The sequence below is a fragment of the Mchenga conophoros genome, linkage group LG14 (genome assembly GCF_057382185.1).
Source record: "Mchenga conophoros isolate Kocher_MC1m ecotype Shallow Benthic linkage group LG14, M_conophoros_male_GT1.1, whole genome shotgun sequence".
In the NCBI taxonomy this organism is placed as follows: domain Eukaryota; kingdom Metazoa; phylum Chordata; class Actinopteri; order Cichliformes; family Cichlidae; genus Mchenga; species Mchenga conophoros.
In genome coordinates, this window is record NC_140539.1 from 14,558,726 (window position 1) to 14,584,764 (window position 26,039).

Here is a 26,039-nt window from a genome sequence, read left to right on the forward strand (position 1 = left end):
ACTACCAACTGAGTGAATTTGAATCTGTACATGTGTTGACTACTGCGTTGAAGTGCTACAGCAACAACGGTGTAAAGATTGCTCTCTCTAAGTCACATCTTACGTAAACCATTGAAAATGCACAGTAATCTTTAGTTAAACTATAACCATACAAGCATAAACATGCAGACACACCCATACAGACTCCGTGACTGTGGTAAATGAATGATTTTAACACCCAGATGAGGGGATTTTGGGTTTCACTTCTTCTCTCAAACAGTAGAGACACAGCCCTGCACACACACAACCATTCATGGAACAGTAAAGGGGGCTGAGCCTCCTTGTCCATGTGCAACACTTCCACATTCTGTGGATTGAAAAGCTGTTATCTCTCTTGAACGGGGCACACTTTGCTCCAATCTCCAAAGAGAGCCAAGGTAAGATTACAGAGGCAGGCAGTTTCAGTCAAAAACTAATAACAATACCTTACAGTGTATATTACAGTCTTTTGATTGTACTGCACGAATTATGATTTTGCTGAATAATGATATATAAACAGAAAAGACAATTTTACATTCAAAGATCTTTCTTGTTATGACTACATACCTACAAGAAGCTGATGTTCAGTGGGAATTTTCTTCATTTTTTAACATTTTGTAGATTGTAGGCGCTTAAATTATATAATTATACTCACATTAATGTGGACAAAGAAAGACTGCATTAATGATTATGTTGGTTATATGAAGCTCTTTGCCAGTGGCATAAAAGCATAGTGTAAACTATATTGCGGTTCCATTGAACAGATATCTTATGAGGGTTCTTTGATGCTGATTTTCTTTTCTTTTTTTTGTTGTTGTTGTTACGATGCACATCACATATGCAATTTTTATGCTAGTCTTAAACTTAATTACAGGTAGCTAACTGCCTCCTGGTCTGTCATTGAGTTTAATAAAAGTTCTATTTAAATATAATATTTTAAACTTGCTGTACTCAGGGAACCTCAAAAGTGCAGCTGTAAAACAGTGTTAGTTTCAGGATTTCTGTGTGTTGGAAGATTTAGTGAAACCTACTTTTATGTATTCAGTGGAAGCCAAAAGGAGGAGTAGAGAGCCTAAAGAATTTGTACTTTAAACATACACTATGTTTGTGTATTTTTTTCTCTGTGCCTTACATTGCATGTTTGCAGGTGCTTTTCAGTGTTTCTCTATAATGTGCAGCTGATTGCTAACACACAGGGGCATGCAGACATTTGGCTCTCTGTCTCTCTCTACGCCCTCACCTGCTCTTCACAGCACATTAAACAGGATAGCTATAAGCTTCTCACACACCCAAACAGACACATAGCCACACACACACACACACACACACACCCAGATATTCACCTTGTTTTTGTCTACAAGAGTAGACTATACTGGAGTGAAGCCTAATTGCTTGAGCTGTATGTTGGGTGCCTTTGCAAAGAGTAGGCTAAGCCTGTTGGACAGCTTTCCTTTCCAGATTCTTTTTCAGTCTCACTCCACTCTCCTTCTCGTTTATAGTTTTATTTTACTGAATTTAATACCTATCCCACCTTTGTAAGACTTGTTGCCAAAAAATCAAGGTTAATGGAAGGAAAATGTATGTGTGTGTTAAATATGTTTTTATTTATTTTTATTTTTTTGCACGTCTGTGAGTGTGCCTCCTGCCAATGGGCATCATTACGCAGCTAAAGGTTTTTGTACCTCTGAGACCTTGCCTGTAGTAAACTTGCTATCATTAACGAGTGTTAATGATGCTGGCCTTTGTAATCACTGTGTACGTATGAATATTTTGTTCTTGTGCATTTTTTCTCTGTTAGATGGCGAAAAAACGCTTCTCTAAGTTGGAGGTGATGTTAATGGTGATGTTTACGATTATGAGTGTTATATCAATCGCATTCATAGTTCTTTTTGCCACGGGACAATCTGGTGTGAAAGAAGGTAGGTGGACCACAGAGAAATACACATCTAAGTTTTAAGCAACATAAAATCACTTCCTCCTTTACTTTTCTTTTGCTCACATGATTATCATTTCTAAACCAGAGAATAATCTGCACACTAATGTCAGTTTGTAAAATTACAAGGTTTACCCTTTATAATTGTGACTTAGTTGTATTGTTCTTTTCTCAGAAATTACAGATACATTTGTGCCAACATGTCCCAGCATGCCTCTGGGTGAGAGAGTAGATTGCTTCCCTGATTCTGGAGCATCACAGGTAAACTAATTTCCTAAAGTGTAAAGTGTATGTATGGGGATTTTGTTTATTTATTAATTTATGAATAATTAAATAAATAAATATTATTTACACAATTTAAGCATTTGCTATTGTGACAAAAATCACTTCTAATAGTAACAGTAATGACACTACAAATAATTATATTGGCAACAATACTCTTAACAGGAGATATGTCAGGAACGTGGCTGTTGTTGGAGTCCACGGGATGAGAGTAATGTTCCCTGGTGTTTCTTCCCAACCAACTATGGATATACTGTGGAATCACAGGAGACACCAAATTCTTATGGTAAAACCTTAAACCCCCTCTGTATTCTTTAATTCAGAGTCATGTGCTCACTAACTGATAAAAATATGCACATAAATAGAAAGAAGTCTGTATGTGCTTGGACTCAGTAGAATATTCAAAAACAGTCATGAATATATATATATATATAAGCCCAGCCTGAGATTTGTATGTGTTGGGAATTGAACCAACACATAAAAATGAAAGCATTCCTTTTTTTTTATCCATATCTAATTTAAAATGTAATACCATTTGGCAAAGGTATTGCTTAAGGATACTATGCAAATTAGTACAACAGAGCCAACTAAGTACTCTGTAACCTTTTATCATGGAGGTAAAAGAAGTTGGCAATACATATTGTTTAAATAAAGTCCAGTCTAAGTTCACCTGAAGATTTTAATGTGGTGCTACACCTGAATTGAACGACTGACCCTGACGAATGTTTGCTCACACAGTTTCTCTTTATAATAAAATATAACAAAACTGAATTGTTGTTTTGTTTTCATTTTTTAAACTTATGTTTCTTATGTAACTGATTTCTACATTATGTAAATATATTGTATTATGTGGATGATATATTAAACTTCTTGCCATCTTACTGTCATCTGTTTATTTTTGCAGCTATAAAGGCAAAACTGACAAGAATGGAATCTCCACCTCTATTTGGTCAACACATAAAGGAACTGGCAATTGACGCAGAAATGCAGACAAAGAATCGACTCAGATTTAAGGTGAACATTGACACCATTCTGGGTTTATATTCTTGTATGCATGTTTGCAGGGCCAGATTTTACAGCAAAGTAATAAATTATGAGATACACTATTCATTTCAGAAGCAGTTTAATCAAAGTATCTTTAATATAAAAGATCGTGGCTCAAGAGTTGGCAGTTCATCTTGTAATCGGAAGGTTGCCGTTTCGAGCCCCGGCTCGGACAGTCTCGGTCGTTGTGTCCTTGGGCAAGACACTTCACCCGTTGCCTACTGGTGGTGGTCAGAGGGCCCGGTGGCGCCAGTGTCCGGCAGCCTCGCCTCTGTCAGTGCGCCCCAGGGCAGCCGTGGCTACAATGTAGCTTGCCATGACCAGTGTGTGAATGTGTGTGTGAATGGGTGAATGACTGAATGTAGTGTAAAGCGCTTTGGGGTCCTTAGGGACTAAGTACAGCGCTATACAAATACAGGCCATTTACCATTTACCATAAAAGCTGTTGAGAATGAAGAATAGAAATATACACAACTGAGTATTACTGAGACAGCGAGAGTTCTGTCTAACTGCCTAAAATGACTGTTTCCTTTCCCTCAGATTTATGATCCCAACAATAAGAGGTTTGAAGTCCCCCATGAGCACATCCTTAGCCTCAACCCTACACCATCCAGTCCCATCAACAACACACTGCAGATCACACAGAAACCCTTTGGCCTTACTGTACGCAGAGAGGAGAACCAAAACGTTGTGTAAGTGCTCATTGTGTGTATATACCATGTATATTTGCTGTTTCAGATTGGATATACAAAAGATATCAGACTATTCAAACTGTGTGTATTCATTAAAAAAAAACACGATTCACATGAAGGTAATTGTTATTATAATTTCTTATGTACTTTATACATTTTTTTTTATATACTATGGTTGCGCTAGTAAAGAGGGATGAGGGCATTTCTGAGTTAAAGCATGTATAGCAGCAGAGGATTGCGTAGTGTGGAGGAGATTTTCCATAATAATGCTAAGATGCCATGGTACTGAAATTTTAATATAAGATAAATTGACTTATTAAATATTTATTTAGAATTACAAGTATTACTTATCAGAACTGTCCCCTTAAACATTTGACACTGGAAATTCGGAACCACAGGTTATGTGCATCACTTGAAGCAGATGTGTAAGGAAGCCACAAAGGTGGTCTCAGCAGCACACCAACTCGCTGTCATGCAAAACTGGCAGGTGACACCATTCCATGTTACAAGACAGTTTCTCAAACAATAAGTCATTATTTTCGTGTTGATTCAGTGCATGCTTTGTTGGCCCTGTGTGACATTGCAGTGACAAACTCCTCCACAGAACACACAAACACAGATAAATAGAGCAAAACAACAATTGCATACATTAGTGCTAATGGTGTTTTGTACATCATTATTGGCTTTTATGGTGCATGACAAATTTCCCTACTAGGTAAATGTGGATTTATTTACAGGAAAGGTGAAAGCCAAAGCAACCTTTGAAAATGTTTAATTTATAGTAGGGGTGCAAATTGTGTGGATGTCATTGATATAGGTATCACTGCGGCTTATCAGTCTTCCTGGATGTAACGATAATGAAATTTACAACCAGGCGCCAGTCAATGCGCCCTTTGTGCAGTTGTTTGACAAAAAACTAATTATTATTATCATTGGTGGGGAAAGGTTAAAAGGAGGTTTTTATCATTTCATTCAATGTAGGAAAATATATTTATTTTTAATAAATTCCATTGGTATAAAAAATAGCTTGTAGACAGAGGTCCACAATTATTTCATGAAAAAAATAGGATGTCCATTTTTCTGATTCAAACTCTCTACAGTGTACGGGGATTTCTTTGGTTGATTGCAAATGTTCAATACTTAGAATAATCTCTGTGCTCTAAAATACTGATAACGATAGTTTACACTCCTGTAGTTGATCTTTGCTCTTGGCAGAAAGTGGTGAAACAAAAGTTACACTGCCAATAGAGAATTCATATTGCTCAGACATGCCAACACATTTCAAAATGACAAAACATGTACAACAGTCATTTTATCTAATCCTTTGCTTTTAGTGTTTTGTCTTTTATTGGCTTTCTTTCATTGTTGAGTTATGTTTCTATAAGAAAAAAAAGAGTCAGTTAATTATTTTCTTCAACACTCTTTACTTACAAAAAACAAATAATGAAAGACAAAGTTAAAGTCACAGTTACATAAAATGAAAGCTGTTGGTTTGACCTGCTTTTAAAAGTTGCATTTATCTTTCTCAACACTGCACACAACTTTTAGTCACAGGCCTTTAAAATTATTTTCAAGATAAATTTTAAGATAAGCAGATGAAGATTATTTGTGATTTAGCAACCAAACTGATCCTTTTTGGCACTGTGGGTGAAGCATAGCTACAGAGACAACCATTGTGGGATTTTTAAGCACATGGAATGTTTACCAAGATCTAAATTGTTATAATGTAATTATAGTTTGATAAGAATATGAGAATAAGCAGGCCATGAACTGTAAAAAGTCCATAAAATACAGTGATAACAATATTTACATATTTACTTTTAAATCATAAAAATTGCAGGAGGTTACCCCAGGTATTTATTATGGCATTAAATTCCACTGACATCTGTTATTTATTTACTATATAGATAAATGGACAATGTTGCTCATAATCATTCTATTAAGCCTGTGTGCCTGTCATGTGGAAATGATCTTTTTGAACAGAATTAGGGTTAAGATGTTAAATGAAAATAATATCATATATTTACAGCATTTAAAACCTTTACTTGTAATATCTGACAGCTGTTTGAAAGTTCAGCAGGCTTGGTATTTCAGTAACCAGTGTATGTCTTGTTTTGAAGACTACAGAAATGTTACCCAGAGGGCTTATTACAGCTTGATGGGATGGCCTGTCTACTCGCTGTTTTTTTTTTCCTGCAACTCAATTTGTCAAAATGCTCCAGAAGCTCCAGAAGCTAGGTGAGGCTAGACTCTGAGTAGGCAGGACTTGGGAGAGGGTTGGTAGAATTTTAGTTAATGGTTGTCTTGATACAACACATTTTATTTCGCCTGTTTTTGGTTGTGTAGTGAAGGTGTTGTGTGGCCCTTGAGTGGTTAGCTTGTGTTTTGCGGGCCGTTATGAGTTTCATGGCCACTTTTGATATTGCTGGATTTATGGCAAAGCCGTCGCTTGCCCTGCTGGATGTTTGTAGGAAGAGGGATATGCATGAGGTGGCAACATATTACGGGATCAGTGTCTCCACTGGTCTACGCAAAGCGGAGCTGAAGGCCGCTCTGGTGTCTGGGCTGTTGGAGAAGGGGGTGGTTGTAATGCAAGAACCCCCGAGCACACCCAGTCTGGTTGGACTTAGTACCTACAGCGCCTCATGTTCCAGGCCAGGTCGTAGAACCTCCAGTGTCTACACCTGTGGGCCAATGACACTGCCCCATTTTGATCCGCTCTCCACCCAGTCATCGGAGGGTTCTAAGCAGAATGCTAGGCTCAGAGTCCGTCTGGCTCATCTCCAACTGGGAAAGGAGGAGCGTGAGTTCCAGCTGAAAAAGGAGTTAGAGCTTAGGCGTTTGGAGGCGGAGCTGGGTAGCGCTAGGGAGGTCGAGCTGAAGAAGGTGGAGTTGGAGGCGGAGACTAAGGTCAAGCTGCGACAGCTGGAACTCCAGCAGGCCTCCTCCCCTCCTGTGGCGGCCTTGCTGTCACAGACAGAGGTACAGTTTGATGTAGGCAGTAATAGTCATCTGGTCCCTGTGTTTCGTGACACTGAGGTGGAGGTTTACTTTGAATCATTTGAACGGATAGTGACAGCCTTGCGTTGGCCGCGGGATGCGTGGGCCATCCTGCTGCAGTGCAAGCTGGTGGGCAAGGCACAGGAAGTTTGTTCCTCGTTGTCCGCTGAGTGCAGTTTGGATTACGACAAACTGAAAAGTACTGTTAGCCTACGAACTAGTCCCCGAGGCTTATAGGCAGCGATTTCGGGGGTTGAAAAAGGTGCAGGGTCAATCCTTCCTGGATTTTGCGAGGGAAAAGAGTGTCCTCTTTGACCGATGGTGTATGGCCTGTAAAGCTGCAGACCTAGTTTCGGTATGGGAGTTAATTCTCATTGAGGAATTTAAAAACTGCATGTCCGAGCGGATGGCAGTACATCTGAACGAACAGAAGGTCTCCACGTTGCAGCAGGGCCGCGACACTGGCTGACGAGTTAAGCATGAGCGACGCGGCACCCTAGCGAAGGCTAGCGGTGCTAGTGGTGAGCAAGACACAAGGGGAGAGGTACCTGTGCCTCGTCCCAGGTAAGACCGGAAATGTTTTTACTGTTTTAAATCTGGCCATTTAATAGAGGACTGCGAGGCCTACAGACAGCCAGCCTCAACACCACGTAAGCCAAAAGGGATGGGGCTGTTTAAAATCGCTTCTCCTGTTAACAGGTGGACCTCAAAGCCAGGGGAGGACTGGAGTGTAGTCCAACAGATAGTGGTCCCATCTAGTTTGCGTCAGCATGTGCTACAATTAGCCCATGATCATTCATGGTCAGGACATTTGGGGGTAACTAAAACGTATGACCGTATTCTGCAGCACTTCTTCTGGCCAGCAATGAAGGCAGATGTTACAAGGTATTGTAATACCTGTCGCTGGGTTTCGGGCAGGTTCACCCGGTAGAGGCAAAAGTCGAGGCTGTCCTCAGCTACCCAGCCCCAGCCACTAGGCGGGAGCTAAAGCGGTTCCTGGGCATGAGTGGATACTATCGCTGTTTTTGTAAGAACTTTGCGGTAGTTGTGGCCCCTTTGACAAAGCTATGTAGCCCCAAAATCGCTTTTGAGTGGTCAGGGGAATGCCAGCATGCATTTGAGTCTGCAAAATCTCTCCTTTGCAGCGCCCCGGTTCTGGCAGCCCCCAACTTCTCTCAGCCTTTCAAACTGGAAGTTGACGCCAGTGCCACCGGAGCTGGTGTGGTACTGTTACAGGACGACACAGAGGGTGTGTGTCACCCAGTCTGCTGCTATTCTACAAAGTTCAAGCGTCATCAGCTAAACTATTCCACCATAGAAAAAGAAGCTCTAGCGCTGCTGATGGCCTTGCAGCACTTCACTGTGTATGTGGGCTCTAGCTCCTTTCCAGTTACGTTGTATACAGATCACAATCCCCTTACATTCCTCCAACGTATGTACAACCACAACCAGCAACTAATGCGCTGGGCATTGCTGGTGCAGGATTATGATCTGGTTATCCAACACAAGAAAAGGACTGAGAATCTGGTGGCTGATGCACTCTCGCGCAGCGCATAGTGATGGGTTTGCTCTGTGTTTTGTATAGTGTGAATGTAAGGTCTAGGTGTGGAAAAGGCCTGCTGCGTGCGTGCGTGCGTGCAACTGGGCAGTGGTTTTGCTTAAATGACGGCAGCCTCCATTTCTTGGCCTGCCTGGTTATTCCTAATAGCAGCGTTGCTGTCTTATTCTATTGAAGCCTTATAGTTGTTTTCTTAGTTGAAGCGGTCGCCATCTCTTTGGGTTGGCCTGTCAGATTTGTCATTAAAGCAGCGTTGCTGTCTCTTTCTGTTGTTACTGCTTATATGATTATTGGGTTAATTAATTATAATAAAGATTTATTTTGTGTTAAACACCTCTGCCTGGCATCCTTTTCATTTCAACCCGGATCCAACTGTTACTGTCCCCCTCCCTCTTCGTCTAGCTTTCATGTGGGGACGTAACAGTCTCTGTCTCATTCCCACTCTCTTCTTGCTCCATCTCATGCTCATTTTCTTTATTTTTGTGTCTCACACAAATTCACTCTTATCTGCTCTCCCTTATTCCACATCCCAGTGCATCAGTGTGTCTCTTCACTTCCTACTTAACTTTACTTTTTTTCTGGTTTGACATTCAGGTTTGACACTAGAATGGCTCCAATTGTGTTTGAAGACCAGTACATACAGCTGTCTGCTAAGCTCCCATCCCATAATATTTATGGCCTGGGGGAGCATGTCCATAGGCAATATCGGCATGACACAAACTGGAGAACCTGGCCAATTTTCACAAGAGATGCTTTTCCTAATGGGGTAAACACAGCACACACACACAAACACAAAGAGACATATGTGCTTAAAATAAGGCCTGCTCAAATCAGGCCTGCTTAGTTGTGCGTGTGTGGCATGTTTACATGTGTGTCTTACATGTGCATTTGCCTTCGCAAAAGGCTTATAATTGAATGCCTTGTAAGCTGATTATGCCGTGTAGGCACCCCCTCAGTTTCAGTAAGTCTCCCACATGGTGGTCTCACAAGGCACCAATGCCCTATATTCATTTGTATCCTCCTTTCTTCTCTACAGGGAACACATAACCTCTATGGACACTATCCCTTTTTCCTCTGTCTGGAAGATAATAGTGGGAAGTCATTTGGGGTGTTTCTCCTGAACAGCAATGCTATGGGTAAAGTTACGCTAACACAAATGCAAGAACACTTGTTGGTACTTGGATAAAAGCAAATACACATGGGTTCGAGCACGCAAACAAATGCACACGTACGCATAAAAAAACATTTGAGCAGCACTGTGTTTAAAAACTACAGAATGTATGTGCACAAGCACTCTCATACATACTGCCAAAAAAGTACAAACATATCGTATGTTTACACTGATACATGTAACATCGGGACAAGAAAATCATCTCTAAATGGTTCAAGGGCATACGAACCGCCAGTTAATCCTCATCCCCCAACACAAAAGGAGCTACTGTTGCATCAATCAAAGAATTGTGCTGACAAATCAAAGAGAATATTTCATGACTGCTTTATTCTGAGAAGGAGATGACTGAAAGCATTAGTGATTCCCACTGACATGTTTCTGTCGCTTATGCTTACAGTTGCTTCATGTAAGTTTTTTTAATATATTGATTTCCATAGAAATTGACGGATACGTCCTCCTTATACAATTGTGTTTAGGTCTAAAGTAATAATTCTCTGAAGAATTAAAACAACAAGAAAGTTGGTTTATCAAAACAGAGGACCGGTGGTACACAATGGTTTACAATCAATTTGGGGTTGTAATTTATTTTTAAACATAATACTGATACTTTTACGTTTTGTCTCTGTGTTTTCACCAGATGTGACACTGCAGCCCGCCCCAGCTGTGACCTACAGGACAATTGGAGGGGTGCTTGACTTCTACATTTTCTTTGGTGACACACCAGAACAAGTGGTGCATGAATTCCTCGAGGTGATTTTCTAAATTCAGAAATATGTCTGGCAGGTTTTCTGGTTAATACTGTTGGGTGAAGTGGGTTTTGTGTTGCCTTGACGTGGTAATTACATTAAAAGTATTTCCAATCATGCTATTCAGCTCATTGGCAAGCCTGTCATTCCTGCCTACTGGTCACTGGGATTCCAGCTTTCTCGGTGGAACTATGGCAACCTCAGTATAGTCAAGGAAACAGTGGAGAGGAACCGTGCTGTGGATCTTCCATATGTAAGATTCTGTCTGCTTGGTTTTTATTCCTTATTTGTCTTTCATAACATGCATATTTTAGAAAAACATTTTCTTCAGACTATCTAAAATTGCTGTCAGAGCTACTGCCGCCCCCTTAAACATCTGTGATTTTGTCCTTATGATATTTTGATAACATGTTGAAAAACTTTGCTTACATATTTTACCTCCATTATATCACAATATCATGCATTGTATGTAATAAATGTAGGTTCCATTTACATACCACTGTTACTGACCATGTGGCCATGATGAACATTCTGGAAATGGAAAACATGTGACTTGGTGTCACTGACATCACCTAGCCTTTTACTTCTTCCTAGTTCTTTGTTTCTTCCTTAGAAAACATGCATTTTAAAACTCGAGTGTGTGAAATGTAGTGGCAATGCATGGTTTTTATAGAGAGGGAATCCTTTGACTACTACCACAATTGTAAAGCTTTCAGAGGTCGGGGAATGTGGGGAATCAATACTTCACCTTGTGCACCCCTTGTTAAATTTGAAGCACTCATGCACCACTGTGTGGTTCCGGAGGCAAGAGCCTTAACCACTACACTATCTGTGGAGACGTGATACGAAGGTGGAAACAGGAATTCGACAGACAGACACAATGATAGGGATGGCCTTTAACTTACACAGGGTAACCCAGCTTTCTGTCAAATAATGGCGAGTCTGCTGGGCTATATAGGTTCAATCCTGGGATCACTATTTTTCATATGTCACTGAATGTTAGTGGTGATCAAAGATCAATCAATCGACTTCCTTTCATTATCTCATTCACGCTGAACTGAATGCTAAAACTACTCCCGTGCCTATTCCTTTCTGAGACATTTGGTAAATATCAATTCTAGTTGGCATTTTCTTTGGAATGAGCCCTACTGCTTATCTTTGTCGAGCCATGAGAGGTAACTGCTAAGAGTCTTTTCGATACCGAGTCTTTTGCAATGCTGTACATTTTTGTCTTTAATTACTAAGGTAGACTCCTATCCATGTTCTTTATGTGTCCCAATAAAACATTTTAACTCTATCACAACTCAGCAGTGATGGCAACAGTCGAGGATGTCATTTGAACTCTGTTTTATCTAACGCTCAAATGCAAACAAATTTCCAACCCATCTCAATATTTCACTCTTATAATCTCCAATCTCTTTTTTCATATCCAAAGACATTAGGATGCAGCTGCTTTCTCTCCGGCTGTACTCAGGGACATGTTTGATAACCATTAGATAGACCACAGAGGGTATTATCACATTCTCCCTAATATGTCTGGAGCTGATTACCATTAGAGGAAGGATCTGGCAGAGCCTTCCAAACCATCTGCTCCATCGATATGAAGTAGATTTTGGCAGGCAACAGACAGAGAGCAAGCATAAAGTCACACCCTGGCAAAAAAGGAAGACTGTGTTAACATTGCTATTGTCCTCCCAAGGTTTAGCAGCACATTACAAAAGTTGTTTGCACTCACATTAGGTCTCCAAAAGTCCATCAGAGGTCTTTCTGTTAGTAAGACTCTATGCAAATGTTCAATATTTCTTTTGCTAGCTATGTTAAGATGAAAATATACAGTGTGAAAGACACATTTAAGTAATGCTGAAAATGATGATTCTTTTTAGCAGATGTGCCAAAATTAAGCACAAAAAGAAAAAAAAACACGAGTGGGTACATTTAGGAGGCATTATGAGACATTTGGAATCTATTACACTGCAATCCAAGATGCAAATTTAATTTTAATAAATAGAAGCCATGCCAAAAGTTTTGTATTTCAAAAGAAGCTTTGAATAACTAATGCCCATTTCTAAAACTCATTTGAAATTAACTCACAAGGGTCAATGCATATATAAAACTTGGTAAATTAACTTCATATGCTATTAGATTTAGAGCTTTTTTTGAAAGACAAAGATTTTGGCTATGCTAGCCTATATAATTTCTGAAGTAAAAAAATGCATGCACATCACATACCAATGCAGCATTTTTCTTTACCCTATGCAGGACATTCAATATACTGACATAGACTACATGGAGGATAAAAAGGATTTCACCTATGACAAGGTGAAGTTTGCAGAACTTCCACAGTTTGCTGAATTCCTCCATGAGAAGGGGCAGAAATATATCCTTATCCTGGTAAGAAATACTTTGCTGTTCACAAAATAATTTGTGTAATGGACATGTTAACAAATATTACTACATGAACTTATTCTTGTATTACAAGCAATTTTGTGATATGAGTTCTGTATATAATGTGTGATGATACAATAATACAGTACACAGTAACATCTTTGTAACATCAGATACAACAAATAACAATTGAAACTCATGCCAATGGTGCTGTGTAATTTTTATGTATTTACTGATTTGTTTTCAACTTATATTATTATGACAGGATCCAGCAATAGCCACCAGTAAGAGGGTTGGGGATGCTCTGTATGAGTCCTATGACCGTGGAACTGCGAAAAATGCTTGGGTCACTGAATCAGATGGAGTGACTCCTCTAATAGGAGAGGTGAGCCACATTTGTGCACAAACCTAATTTAAATAATTACATGCACACAACAAACAAGAGGAAACTCACTTAAAAAGAAAATTACTTAATTAACTTTGAAACTTCAGCTGTGCTTTCAATCAAACTTAAACACAGGAATGAATGGGAACTATTTTCAAACAGTTTAGAGTCCGCTACTTTTAAGGCTTGTGAAATTAGAGGTTATATATTAGCATATTCTTTCAGTTATCAAATTTGGCTTTTTAAGATAAAGCCTTTCAAACCTTTTAGCTGCTTAACCCAAAACATAAAAAAGCATAACAGATTTTGATCAAATCAGACAGTCAAACAGTTTGACTGGCATCCAAATGACTCATCATGGTCTGTTATTTATTTAACCTTGGGGGACTCATAAAGGGTTAACTAATAATAAAATTAACAAAACTATGTGAACTATAACTATATAAACTTTTATTTTACTATATAAACTTTTATGAACAATTTAAAACAGTTGTAAAAAATAAAGGACTTTATGCAGCCATGTGAAAAACTAAATATAAGCATCAGTAGATATACCAGTAGGGTTGTGTGTGGTATGGTTCCCACTATATAGATTCAGTCTGGTTTAATTCCTGAAAGGCACGCAATGATGCAAAATAATCGATACCCCCCCCCCCCCCCTAGAGGTAATGAATCTTTTTTGAAAATGTAAGCAGTACAAATATCTTTACTTCATCTACAGTTTGTAGCTCTGTTGACTAGTAGCTCCTTCCTGCTACTTATCCTCTTAATTTCTATTGAAGCAATAATAGCACACATAGCTCTTTACAGGACTGCTTATATTACTGACACAATCAGCTGATATTTGATGCAAGGTCACAGGTTTGTTCTCATGGAAAATAATTTTCGATAGAACAATCATAGAACATAAATATATTCATTGAGAGATCTTTTTCCCCGTTGAGAACATTTTTTAAAAAAGAGAGTGGAAGTGCAGAGTAAAATGTCTTGCTCAATACTTTCTTTAGTGTTGCTTTTGATTATGCACACAGCGAGACCCTGCCCCACTGTTAATAGTTTTTCCATCCTGTTTATAACAGGTCAAACATATGCATTGATTCTGCATTAGTGCTTAATCTTAAAAAGTTCTGCATCACCACATCACACATTAGCCATGGGTCTGTGCGTGTGTGTGTGTGTGTAGGCCTGTGTGTGAATGTGTAATGGCGAGAAATACAGAGAAAGGTAGAAAGAAAAGACCCATAGTCCCCGCGTTCATTTATATGCATCCAGCTGTGTGGGTTAAAAAAAACTTTTTTGTAATTTGTGGTTTGTTTCTGCACACAAGTGTGGCCATACTTGTGTGCAGTTTATTTACATATGCAGTTCTATGTATTCTCATTGTGAACATTCAAGTGTCTCTGCCAACAACCTCTGCTGTTGCTGCCTCTGTAATCAGGTAGGCACTGAAACAGACCTGGTATATATTCTGCTTTTAAAATAGAGAATAATTGCTGAGAAATATGTAGATAAAAGCTTTTCCTGGCACCCATGTTGGAGTGCCTGAGTAAAATCATAGCAGGACCTCATTCAAACAGGTGGACATTTCTGTTCATACCACAAAAGTAAAGCTAGATGAGAGTTAAAATAAAGGGCAGTGGGGAGAGCTAAAAGAAACCTATGTGGATTTAAAGGAAGGTTTAACTGTTGACAGAAACATGCACAGAGAAAGGGGTATGTGCAGACAGTCAGAGAAACACAAATAATGGATTAGATGAAAATGTAAAGGGAAACAGACTGGCTGTCTTACTGTGGCATGGTGACAGAGACATGCACAAGAAGCAAAGAGACAGAAGAGACAAAATAGATAGGTTATCAGATACAGACAAAAAAGGAGGGGGTAGACGATATGCGAGGTAGAAAGAGACTTTGGAAAGAAGGTAGGCAGAGGGACTGATACCGGTAGAAGAGAAGAGAGACAGGTGGATAACAACTTCGAGAGACAGACTGGCAGACAAAAGACCATAAAAACAGTAAAAGAAACAGTGAGATATGCAGCTACAAATGACAGCACATTCCATATCCTGTTGTCAGAATTACTACGCAGCTGGAGATGACAAAATCTGGCCTTGAAGGAAGGAAGGGCTCAAAAAAAGATGCAAGGGAAAGCATCTGCAAGGGACTATCAATGAGCTTTGACCTTGGATTTCTGACCATCTGCCAAAAACATCTGCCTATAAATCTTTGTGTTTGTGTGTGTGTGGGGGGGGTGTCTGTGTGCGTGTCTGCAAGCACATGAGCGTACATAAGTATGATTCATGTCTTTGCTGAAAACGAGGTTGTAATGTTATTGCCCATGGAAGTAAAGGTAAAAGATAGCTAGAGTGGAGCAACCTTGAGATTTAATATCTAGTGTGCTCTTCAAGAGTGTTCACATACAGAAATACAGCCACATACACACACACAAACATACACACACAAACGCACAAAAACTCTGTCTTTCTCAGTGGATTAATCATTTTTCTCAATACATGTCATTAAGGATGACTTCTAACACACAGTCACGTCTGGAGATTTCTATTGCATTATCGATTTCTCCTCTCCTTTCTACTCTTCCTCAACTCATTTGTCTCTTTATCCCTTTTCTCCTTAGCCATCTCTCTCTCATCAATCCCTCTTCTCCTGTATTTCATCTGTCCTCTATTTTCTGTCATTGCCACTTCCCTAAACTGGTCCTGCAACATCTACATAGGAACATTTATATTTTTCCTGCAGAGCTCATAATTTTGACTGATCGTGCCCTGTTATGTTGATTGGTGATGTTGTGTTATGTTGATATAGATTATTTTGCAGACTAAATTGCTGCTTTGTTTCAGACATGTTTCACATCCATATATGTTAAGTGCATAAAAAATGAGCACATAAATAAAAAAATTTGTACTTACACCTACACAGAACCAGAATTGTAAACTGTGAGTGATGATAACTAATGTAGACTAGTCAAGGTTTTTTTTCTCACATTCTCTCCCTCAAAGGTGTGGCCAGGAGAGGCTGTATTTCCAGATTACACCAGCCAAGCCTGCATAGATTGGTGGGTGGATGAGTATGAGCGATTCTACAGGGAGGTCAAACATGATGCACTGTGGATTGTAAGTCAGTTTTGAATACAGAAAACGGAGGTATGAATAGTTGTGGCCTGACCGAAAATTGTCAAAATGGCCAAGGGCCAAGAAAGAGCATTAATAATAAGAATTGTGTTAACTTAACAAACATGGAAAAAAATTTACTTCATAACCGTCTTTAAACAAAACAAGAGTCCTCTCACTGAAATCTACTGTATGTCCTTGCAGGACATGAATGAGGTCTCTAATTTCAAGCAAGGATCAGCAAAGGGCTGTGCTTCAAACAACCTCAACTACCCTCCATTCATTCCAAGTAAGAGATGTTGTTTTTTATCTTCTGAGCCATGATCATGCTAATCATTTGACGTACATGGCTGTTCTTATAGCTGTAAATTGTGGCTTTTAGAAGAAAAAAAAGAAAAAAAGAAATCCAGAAAAAGCTGGGCAGTCATTTAAAATGCAAACTGAATATTATGCTACTAAAATACCAAAGAAGAGGCCCTGAACTATAGAAATTATATTTCAATAAAGAGTAGAAAATGATTTACTATGGCAACTACAGGGAGAACAGAATTATTAGGCAAGTTGTATTTTTGAGGAATAATTTTATTATTGAACAACAACCATGTTCTCAATGAACCCAAAAAACTCATTAATATCAAAGCTGAATGTTTCTGGAAGTAGTTTTTAGTTTGTTTTTAGTTTTAGCCATTTTAGGGGGATATCTGTGTGTGCAGGTGACTATTACTGTGCATAATTATTAGGCAACTTAACAAAAAACAAATATATACCCATTTCAATTATTTATTTTTACCAGTGAAACCAATATAACATCTCCACATTCACAAATATACATTTCTGACATTCAAAAACAAAACAAAAACAAATCAGCGACCAATATAGCCACCTTTCTTTGCAAGGACACTCAAAAGCCTGCCATCCATGGATTCAGTCAGTGTTTTGATCTGTTCACCATCAACATTGCGTGCAGCAGCAACCACAGCCTCCCAGACACTGTTCAGAGAGGTGTACTGTTTTCCCTCCTTGTAAATCTCACATTTGATGATGGACCACAGGTTCTCAATGGGGTTCAGATCAGGTGAACAAGGTGGCCATGTCATTAGTTTTTCTTCTTTTATACCCTTTCTTGCCAGCCACGCTGTGGAGTACTTGGACGCGTGTGATGGAGCATTGTCCTGCATGAAAATCATGTTTTTCTTGAAGGATGCAGACTTCTTCCTGTACCACTGCTTGAAGAAGGTGTCTTCCAGAAACTGGCAGTAGGACTGGGAGTTGAGCTTGACTCCATCCTCAACCCGAAAAGGCCCCACAAGCTCATCTTTGATGATACCAGCCCAAACCAGTACTCCACCTCCACCTTGCTGGTGTCTGAGTCGGACTGGGCCCATCCATCTGGCCCATCAAGACTCACTCTCATTTCATCAGTCCATAAAACCTTAGAAAAACCAGTCTTGAGATATTTCTTGGCCCAGTCTTGACGTTTCAGCTTGTGTGTCTTGTTCAGTGGTGGTCGTCTTTCAGCCTTTCTTACCTTGGCCATGTCTCTGAGTATTGCACACCTTGTGCTTTTGGGCACTCCAGTGATATTGCAGCTCTGAAATATGGCCAAACTGGTGGCAAGTGGCATCTTGGCAGCTGCACGCTTGACTTTTCTCAGTTCATGGGCAGTTATTTTGCACCTTGGTTTTTCCACACGCTTCTTGCGACCCTGTTGACTATTTTGAATGAAACGCTTGATTGTTCGATGATCACGCTTCAGAAGCTTTGCAATTTTGAGACTGCTGCATCCCTCTGCAAGATATCTCACAATTTTTGACTTTTCTGAGCCTGTCAAGTCCTTCTTTTGACCCATTTTGCCAAAGGAAAGGAAGTTGCCTACTAATTATGCACACCTGATATAGGGTGTTGATGTCATTAGACCACACCCCTTCTCATTACAGAGATGCACATCACCTAATATGCTTACTACCAAGGCTTTCGAGCCTATACAGCTTGGAGTAAGACAACATGCATGAAGAGGATGATGTGGACAAAATACTCATTTGTCTAATAATTCTGCACTCCCTATAAACTCTGCAGTTATAATTAATTATAATAATTTTTAATTAGTAATCTATTAAATATTAGTATTATTATTAATTAAGTTAATTATTTATTTATTTTGTGGCTACCTAATTCAAAATGGGCACCTGTCAGTAAAAGATGCAAGTTTTAATGATTTTCATTTTTTCCCCATTTTCTGCCTTTTCTGTGAAAACTAGTCATACTGGTATGCATTTAATACAAAGAAACAAAGGATACCATAGAAATGCAGGTCATCGCCCAAATATTGTACACAACTTGATAAATTAGCTACACTAGCACACATAATAATAGAAAAGCCCTTTATTGTCATCGTACATGCACAGTGTATCCTAGATGGTTTTCTAGAAAACTCATCTAGAATCATAGATCCCTTAAGAAGAATTTTGAAAATGACTCTTCTGCCATGTCTTTTATTCTGACTGTGTCCCAGATAGGATGATCATAACTGGAAAAGGCACGCTCCCCTGATGCCATCCTTGTTATTGCCCTCCTCCTTAGTCATCTTCCTGCATTGCTCTCTTTTCTGTCATTTCCTCATTGCTCTGACATCCTATAGGAGTATACATCAATGTCTATCTCATTCTTTCTGTCCTTTTACTTCATCGCAACACCATCACTGTTTTTTCGTATTCTCTTCATGCCTCCTCACCCCTTGTTCCAGCTCTTCACTCCTTTATCTTTTCTCTCCCTCAGACATTCTCGACAACTTGATGTACAGTAAGACTCTGTGTATGGATGCCAAGCAGTCTTGGGGAAACCATTATGATGTCCACAGTCTGTACGGGTACTCTATGGTGCTGGCTAGTGAAAAGTGAGTACATCAATAATCAATGACAGGAAGAGTTCAGGTTGTGCTACGAAGGCCAACTTTCTGCCACCCATTCAGTATATTGAGACTCTGGGAAACTCAAAATACACAATGTAATATACATACTGGTGGTGGTCAGAGGGCCCGGTGGCACCTGTGTCCGGCAGCCTCGCCTCTGTCAGTGCGCCCCAGGGCAGCTGTGGCTACAATGTAGCTTGCTATCGCCAGTGTGTGAATGTGTGTGTGAATGGGTGAATGACTGAATGTAGTGTAAAGCGCTTTGGGGTCCTTAAGGACTAGAAAAGCGCTATACAAATGCAGGCCATTTACCATTACCATTTACATAATTTTCTAAATGAATAGTTGTAGAATCAGATGTTACTGACCCATTGTGCTAAAGTCCAGAGCAGTTGACTTGACTTCAATGTGTTAAATCCGAAAACTTGTTTTAATGAGTCTAGCTTCCAGTGTGTTTGAATGAATTTCTTATTGGAGTCTGGCGCTGAAACAGTTTAGTGACCCATTATGTGCACAAACTTAGAAAGGAGTATTAAATATATTGTCGGTGCCAGCAATCTGTTGAGGAGGGATAAAAAAGTGCTTCACCATACTCAGGTTTATTATTATTAATGTTTTATACTTGCTAACCAGTTAGCATTGGTTCATCTTATTTCCTTATCTGAATGCTGTTGAAGGGCTCCAATTCCATTGTCTTGAACTACAGTAGTCCTTGTTCTCAGCAACCTTGCTGAATTTGGCATAGATGTGTATGAGCCATTTTTTGGCCTACTGCAATTTCTTATTACAGTGGCCTCTGAGCCCATTGCTGATCCTCCAGAGAGCATAACAAGGCCTACCATCACTACCTGCAGTCCAACGCAATGCAGTGGGAGTTCTTCTTAGAGACAACATACTCAGCAAATCCCGGTAGCTCTGCAACCAAGTAAGCTAGCGCAATAATTTTTTTTGCATATGAAACTGGAGGAGTTGTACTTACATCTTATGCCATCAGCTTGTCCTAGGTCACAGTTTCCTTCCACATATAGCTTTGCAAAAACTGCATAAAAATCACTTGCAGCAACAAAAACATGATATTCCAGAAACACGCTTCGCCGATCCATCAGCTGTTTGTAACACTTCCTACGTCCATCAGCGCGAACTATCACATGACCGCATGACCTGCCCGAAACCGGAAGTGACGTCATTTTGCGGAAATGTAGTTTTTTACGATCGGGGCCTTATGAGCTTGTGTTTTACTTGTTATGTGTTTTAAAAAGTTATGTTTGACTTTATGACTTTTTGTGTCGTTTCTGGGATGCTTAAGACTCATATTGCACTGCTGGAAATAGTTTATTTTGATGCATATGCTGTTATTTTGCAAATTTGCACTATAATATTTATTTTCGTTTTTCCTGCAGTATATAAAAATTGGTGTATTTCAAAAATAAAACTATGAAGACACTCAAAATAAATTTCCTGTGGTGGGAAACTAGTTTGTGTAACTTTTTTGTATTTACAGTTTTGAGGGATAAGCCTCTTAAATTTCTCTAACTAGAAATATATGTTAAAAAAACAAAAACGATTTTCAATTTTTTTGTAGTTTATTGCACTTTTTGCAATTTATGTAATTATTATGCACCTAATGCAGACATATTATTAAAGTTTGGGCTATAATGGTTGTATTGATGTATAGCAACTTGAAATGCTCCCAAAAATGGCTCCACAGCATGTAAAAATATAATATAAGCTCTGGCGAACTTGGTTCTATGGTAGGTCTTAAAGGGTTAATGTTTAAACTCTGCTCATGTCAATTCTCCGAAGTTACATCACTACCCTCGTAACCACATTTACACTCGAAAGAAACAATCTGCCTATATATGGTAACACACACATACACAGACACAGCCCACTCAAGACCATGAAATACAAGCTCCCTGAAGTGAGCTTGCTGACGCACTGTTTTGGTATTAAAGCTAGCTCATCATTCTTTTGTCAGCTTTCCTACTCATTTCTTTTCTTCTTTCTTAGTCTACTAATTAAAATGTATTACTGGCAGGAGACACATTTTGTAAACATCATCAGGGCTTTATATTGTCGTGGAGATTGATAATGCTTCGATTTTGTTTGAATAAAATATTAATGTGTAGTGGTAAATCAATTCAATCTTTCTCTCTGATCATTTGTGTTTGTGCATATGCATGCGATATCTGTTTCTCCCTTGTGCTCTCTCTGGCTCTCTTTTTTGTCCCATTGTCCTTTTATCTTAATGACCCTGTATCATCTGCTTGTCTTCTTGTTGAATTCTCTGCCACAGAGCTCTGCAGCGTGTTTTTGGAGCAAACCGTACCCTGTTGCTGACCCGCTCCTCCTTTCCAGGTGTGGGAAAATATTCAGGTCACTGGCTGGGGGACAATGGTGCCAACTGGAATGACATAAAATGGGCTATCCCTGGCATGCTAGAGTTTGGCCTCTTTGGAATACCCTATGTGAGTAGCAAACATTCAGAGAAGGTCATGTAATGGTCATATAATTTTTAGAGATGGCACGATACCACTTTTTTATGTCCGATACCGATACCGATATCATAAATTTGGATATCTGCCGATACCGATATGAATCCGATATAGTGTTTTTTAATCAACAAAACTGTTTTTTTAAATATCTTGCTGCATTTTGTATAAGTTCATACTCAAGTTTAAAACAACAACTACACTAAAGCTATTCTGTTATACCTGTATGCAAAAAAAAATATTTCATAGTTCAGCAATACTGATCAATCTAATAAACTTAAACCTACACCATCCTCCCTATTCTGGTATTTTAAAGAGTACTTAGCATAAATATTAAGCAACCTAACTAACAGGGTTCCAACTCAGGGCAACAACAAAAATAAATAAATAAAAAATAGGGAACCACCCCTCACGCTCCACCTCATGATGCTTAATCGACGTAATCAACCTTAATTTGATGCAGTGTGAAAAAAAATGCACAGAAATCAATTATTTTTTTCAATATATTAAAATATTAAATAGATTCAACATCTTTCTTCAACAAAATTGCAGACTGCACAGATGGTACCTTCCCAAAGGAAAAAGTACTATAGCTTACTAGGGTATATTAGACTTAATAGTCACTATATACAGTAATTGACTTCTATTCATTTTACATCAAATTAAAACTTTGGGTGTCAGATAATTATTTATTAAAAGCTCGACATTTTAAATGAGAATAAGAAAGAAAAGTATGTCTTTGTGCCCCTTTTCCCTGTTCATGCCCTATCGGCCCCCCTGGCTAAACTTTGCTAGATCCGCCCCTGCACAGTTACCAGCGTCAGCTACGTAGAAAAAGATCCTCGAGTAGAAAGTAATATTAAATAAATTCTAACAGCAGCTGATCAAGCTTAAACGTGCTGCTGTTGTTCAACCGCTGGTTTGGTCTTTCTGGTGCAAAGTGGGCCAAAAACAAACAAGAGACACGGACTCGCGACAGAAAAGCCGATCAGCTGATCATTAAGCAGTTTCATGATTGAAGTAGCAGCAAGAGGAGGAAGTCGCCCCATATATCGCTTGTTAAGCTTAACGCAGGAATGCTTTACAAACATTCAGAGATGGACTTACACACTTGCTTTACTTCTCTCGGGGAGATGAAATGCCGGGTTGCTAGCGAAGCTCCAAATGCTATCCAGACCACTGACAGGTCCCGCACGCCACAGCCGCTCTATCACGTGATGCATACTGCTCCGACGTGCTAACGTTCTGAGGTGAGTTACGGTGTGTTGCAAGTTTTGTGAGGTGCTTTCGTGATATTTAATGGATCGGATTACATTTTTTATTTTTCTCCGATATCCGATCCAGTAATTTAGGTCAGTATCGGACCGATACCGATACGTAATATCGGATCGGTCCATCTCTAATAATTTTTAAAATAGCTAAAATCATTTGATAAGACAAATAAATATGACCATTCAAGTTTTTATTTTCACTTCAGCAAAGCATTGAAGAATGAAAACATATATATCTATATCTATATCTATATATATCTATATATATATATATATATATATATATATATATCATTTGTACTCTACAGAAAGCTCCAGAACCAGGCATAGAACTTAATCTGTTTGTTAGCGTGTGTTTCTGGCACTTGGATGGTTCTCTCTTTTGCTTTTTTTAAAGAAGATTTAGTTGTCATTGGGATGTATGCTCCGTCATAATTTCAAACAGCAGACAAGAAGAAGTGTGTCTTGAATAAGATCCATTAAAATGTCTGCACCAACAGCAGTTTTCTTTCCTGGAACAACACCACGTTCAGAAAACACACTCCTAGCCAGTAACCGAGTGGACCTTGTACTTGCTTGTGTGTATCGCTAGTTTGCAGATTTCAAACAGCAGTAAGAAAACGACAGGGAGTCCAGTGCACATGCAAACACACACATGCACACTCCTCCAGCTGTGCACAGCAGGTAGTCATATATACATGCCAACTTCTCCTGCTGGGACTGTGTCAAGCAGATTTTGGGTTCCTCAGTAGACACACGCTCACACGAACGCAGAGAGAAAGACGGAAAGAAAGCAGGAGAAATAGGATTTGGATCGATTCCCTCCCATTGAGGCTGTTGTAAAATGTGGCCGGTAGTAAACAATAGAAAGCAAACAGTCTCTGCAGACTGGCCTTTGACTGAAGTCTCTTTCTTGGACTCCATGAAAGCAATTAATGTAAATAAAGATTACAACCCACATCTACTGTTTGCCAGTAAATCCTCACTAAATGGAGCCAGCATGAAGAGAGGCATTTTAGAAGATAAATATAAAGGCAGTTATCACACTGGTGCTACAAGAGATTTGTTAACCTTACAGTTGGACCATTTTTTAACCAGGCCATAATGAAACATTAGTAATCTAGAGATCTTTTGTTTTCAAGTTCAAGTTTTCTCAGAGTTTGTCAAATGTTATTCCAGTTTGATTTTTCCGATATAACAATATTAGGATGTTGTTAGAATTGAACCTGTAGGTTTTGGCTAAATGTCATTGTAAATGTTTTTCAGATTGGAGCTGACATCTGCGGTTTCTTTGATGACTCCACTGAGGAGTTGTGTCGTCGCTGGATGCAGGTCGGGGCTTTCTACCCCTTCAGTCGGAACCACAACGCTGAGGGGTACAAGGTACTCCCAGATTTATTATATTAGATTGTCAATCTATATATTACAACTTTGCTGTTTGGTGCAAAGTACTGCAGGGTATACACATTATTCTATAACATTGTATAGGTGCTATGAAATCCGAGCAGTTAAAAACTTTTTGTAGCCGTGGAGATTATCACCTCACTGGTGCAAGTACAGCTGAATCTGTGTTTAACACTGAGGATGCAAGCTGCTGAAAAACACAACATTTGAGTCTGAAATAAAATATTACTCACAATCTCAATGGTGCAATGAAATTTAAAGGAATTGATATTGATATACATAAAGTTATTGCAATATGGTGGATTCTCCACATCAGCTGCAGTATTGCACTGACTGCCTTTCTTAACTTTCTGACTGGACAATCGCTCTTCAAGAAGAGAGTCAGTATTCATTTTCAGTGACAATGATTTTCAACAGGTGGTAATATTAACAGAGTAAAAATTATGTTTATATTTAACAAGCAGGCTAAAACGTTAAATGTCACAGGTCAGATCAGTGGCTTAATGTCACTGAGAAACACAGGGAAGGCGCCTGCTGAGCCTAGAAGAGTGCTTATATTGCCACTGAGCTATTTATACAGATGAACACAAATGGCTTATGCGAAAAATCATTCTACACTATTGAACCGCATGAAAACTGATGCTCCCACAACATTTTCCGTTTGGGGTGGGGGTTGGTGATAGTACTTGCTTGAAGACAGGGACACGATGATGATGAATCTGATGTACAATTTCCACTAAACAAGACAGCTAAAGTGTGACCTTTGCTTTGCCCTAATCATGGCGCTCATCACATCCCATACAGATAGTCCAAACACACACACAGACACAAATGAGTTTTCATCAGACTGTCAGAGTTGCTGGAGGCATAAATGATTAGCCAGATGAGAGGACCACGGCCTGTAAGCAGCTAATCACCCTCACACTTACCACACTTACCACTGTCATCAAATTAACATCATACCTCTGTTTCTTTCTCTCACTTTTTCATTTATTTTTTTCTTTTGCTCTTTGTCTTTATAAACTGTACTTTTAGATTGCTCCAATGTAAAGGTAATTTTGTGGTTATTCATTGTGATTAAGGTTAATGTGTATTTGCTCATGGTAATTTTCCACTTTCTCATCCCTCCTCTTTACTGCTTTATCGTCACTCACTTCCTTTAATTTCAGCGATTTTCTTTCCTTCTCTTGCTCAAACATATTCCCTCGTTCCCATTGTTTTTCAGTAACTAATGGACAAATATGTGTTTTATTTTCTCTATTATTTCTTGTTCATTAACACCATTCCCTTACTCCATCTTTCTGTCTCCAGCCTCAGGATCCAGCTGTATATGGTGCTGACTCAGCACTGGTCCGGAGTTCCAAACATTACCTGAACATACGTTATACACTTCTGCCTTACCTCTACACGCTATTCTACAAAGCCCACACTGCAGGAGAGACTGTTGTACGTCCTGTTCTGCATGAGTAAGTCCCATCTACTATTGAGTTAAGTCATTATGCTACCAATTCAAACAGCGACACAAATAAACTGCAGTTGCTTCGATTCACCTGTGGACATAACTCACAAATACCTATTCCTAACCACCAAAACCTTAAATCTTCCAAAAGTATTTCTCATGTACT

The 26,039-nt window shown here is 39.1% G+C and overlaps 1 protein-coding gene across 1 annotated transcript in view; it reads left to right on the forward strand.

Moving 5' to 3' along the window:
• Positions 1-267: 267 nt before the first annotated feature.
• The window catches only part of si (sucrase-isomaltase), a 62,151-nt gene continuing 36,379 nt past the window's right edge, over positions 268-26,039 (forward strand). The window contains exons 1-18 of the mRNA XM_085245444.1: positions 268-416; positions 1,817-1,937; positions 2,127-2,212; positions 2,399-2,519; positions 3,138-3,247; positions 3,818-3,969; positions 9,122-9,293; positions 9,564-9,663; positions 10,336-10,448; positions 10,572-10,697; positions 12,704-12,835; positions 13,095-13,214; positions 16,229-16,342; positions 16,544-16,628; positions 19,115-19,232; positions 21,544-21,715; positions 24,277-24,393; positions 25,726-25,880. Of these exons, the coding sequence (XP_085101570.1) occupies positions 1,817-1,937; positions 2,127-2,212; positions 2,399-2,519; positions 3,138-3,247; positions 3,818-3,969; positions 9,122-9,293; positions 9,564-9,663; positions 10,336-10,448; positions 10,572-10,697; positions 12,704-12,835; positions 13,095-13,214; positions 16,229-16,342; positions 16,544-16,628; positions 19,115-19,232; positions 21,544-21,715; positions 24,277-24,393; positions 25,726-25,880 (2,114 nt within the window). The 5' untranslated portion in view covers positions 268-416. The remainder of the gene's footprint in view (positions 417-1,816; positions 1,938-2,126; positions 2,213-2,398; positions 2,520-3,137; positions 3,248-3,817; positions 3,970-9,121; positions 9,294-9,563; positions 9,664-10,335; positions 10,449-10,571; positions 10,698-12,703; positions 12,836-13,094; positions 13,215-16,228; positions 16,343-16,543; positions 16,629-19,114; positions 19,233-21,543; positions 21,716-24,276; positions 24,394-25,725; positions 25,881-26,039) is intronic.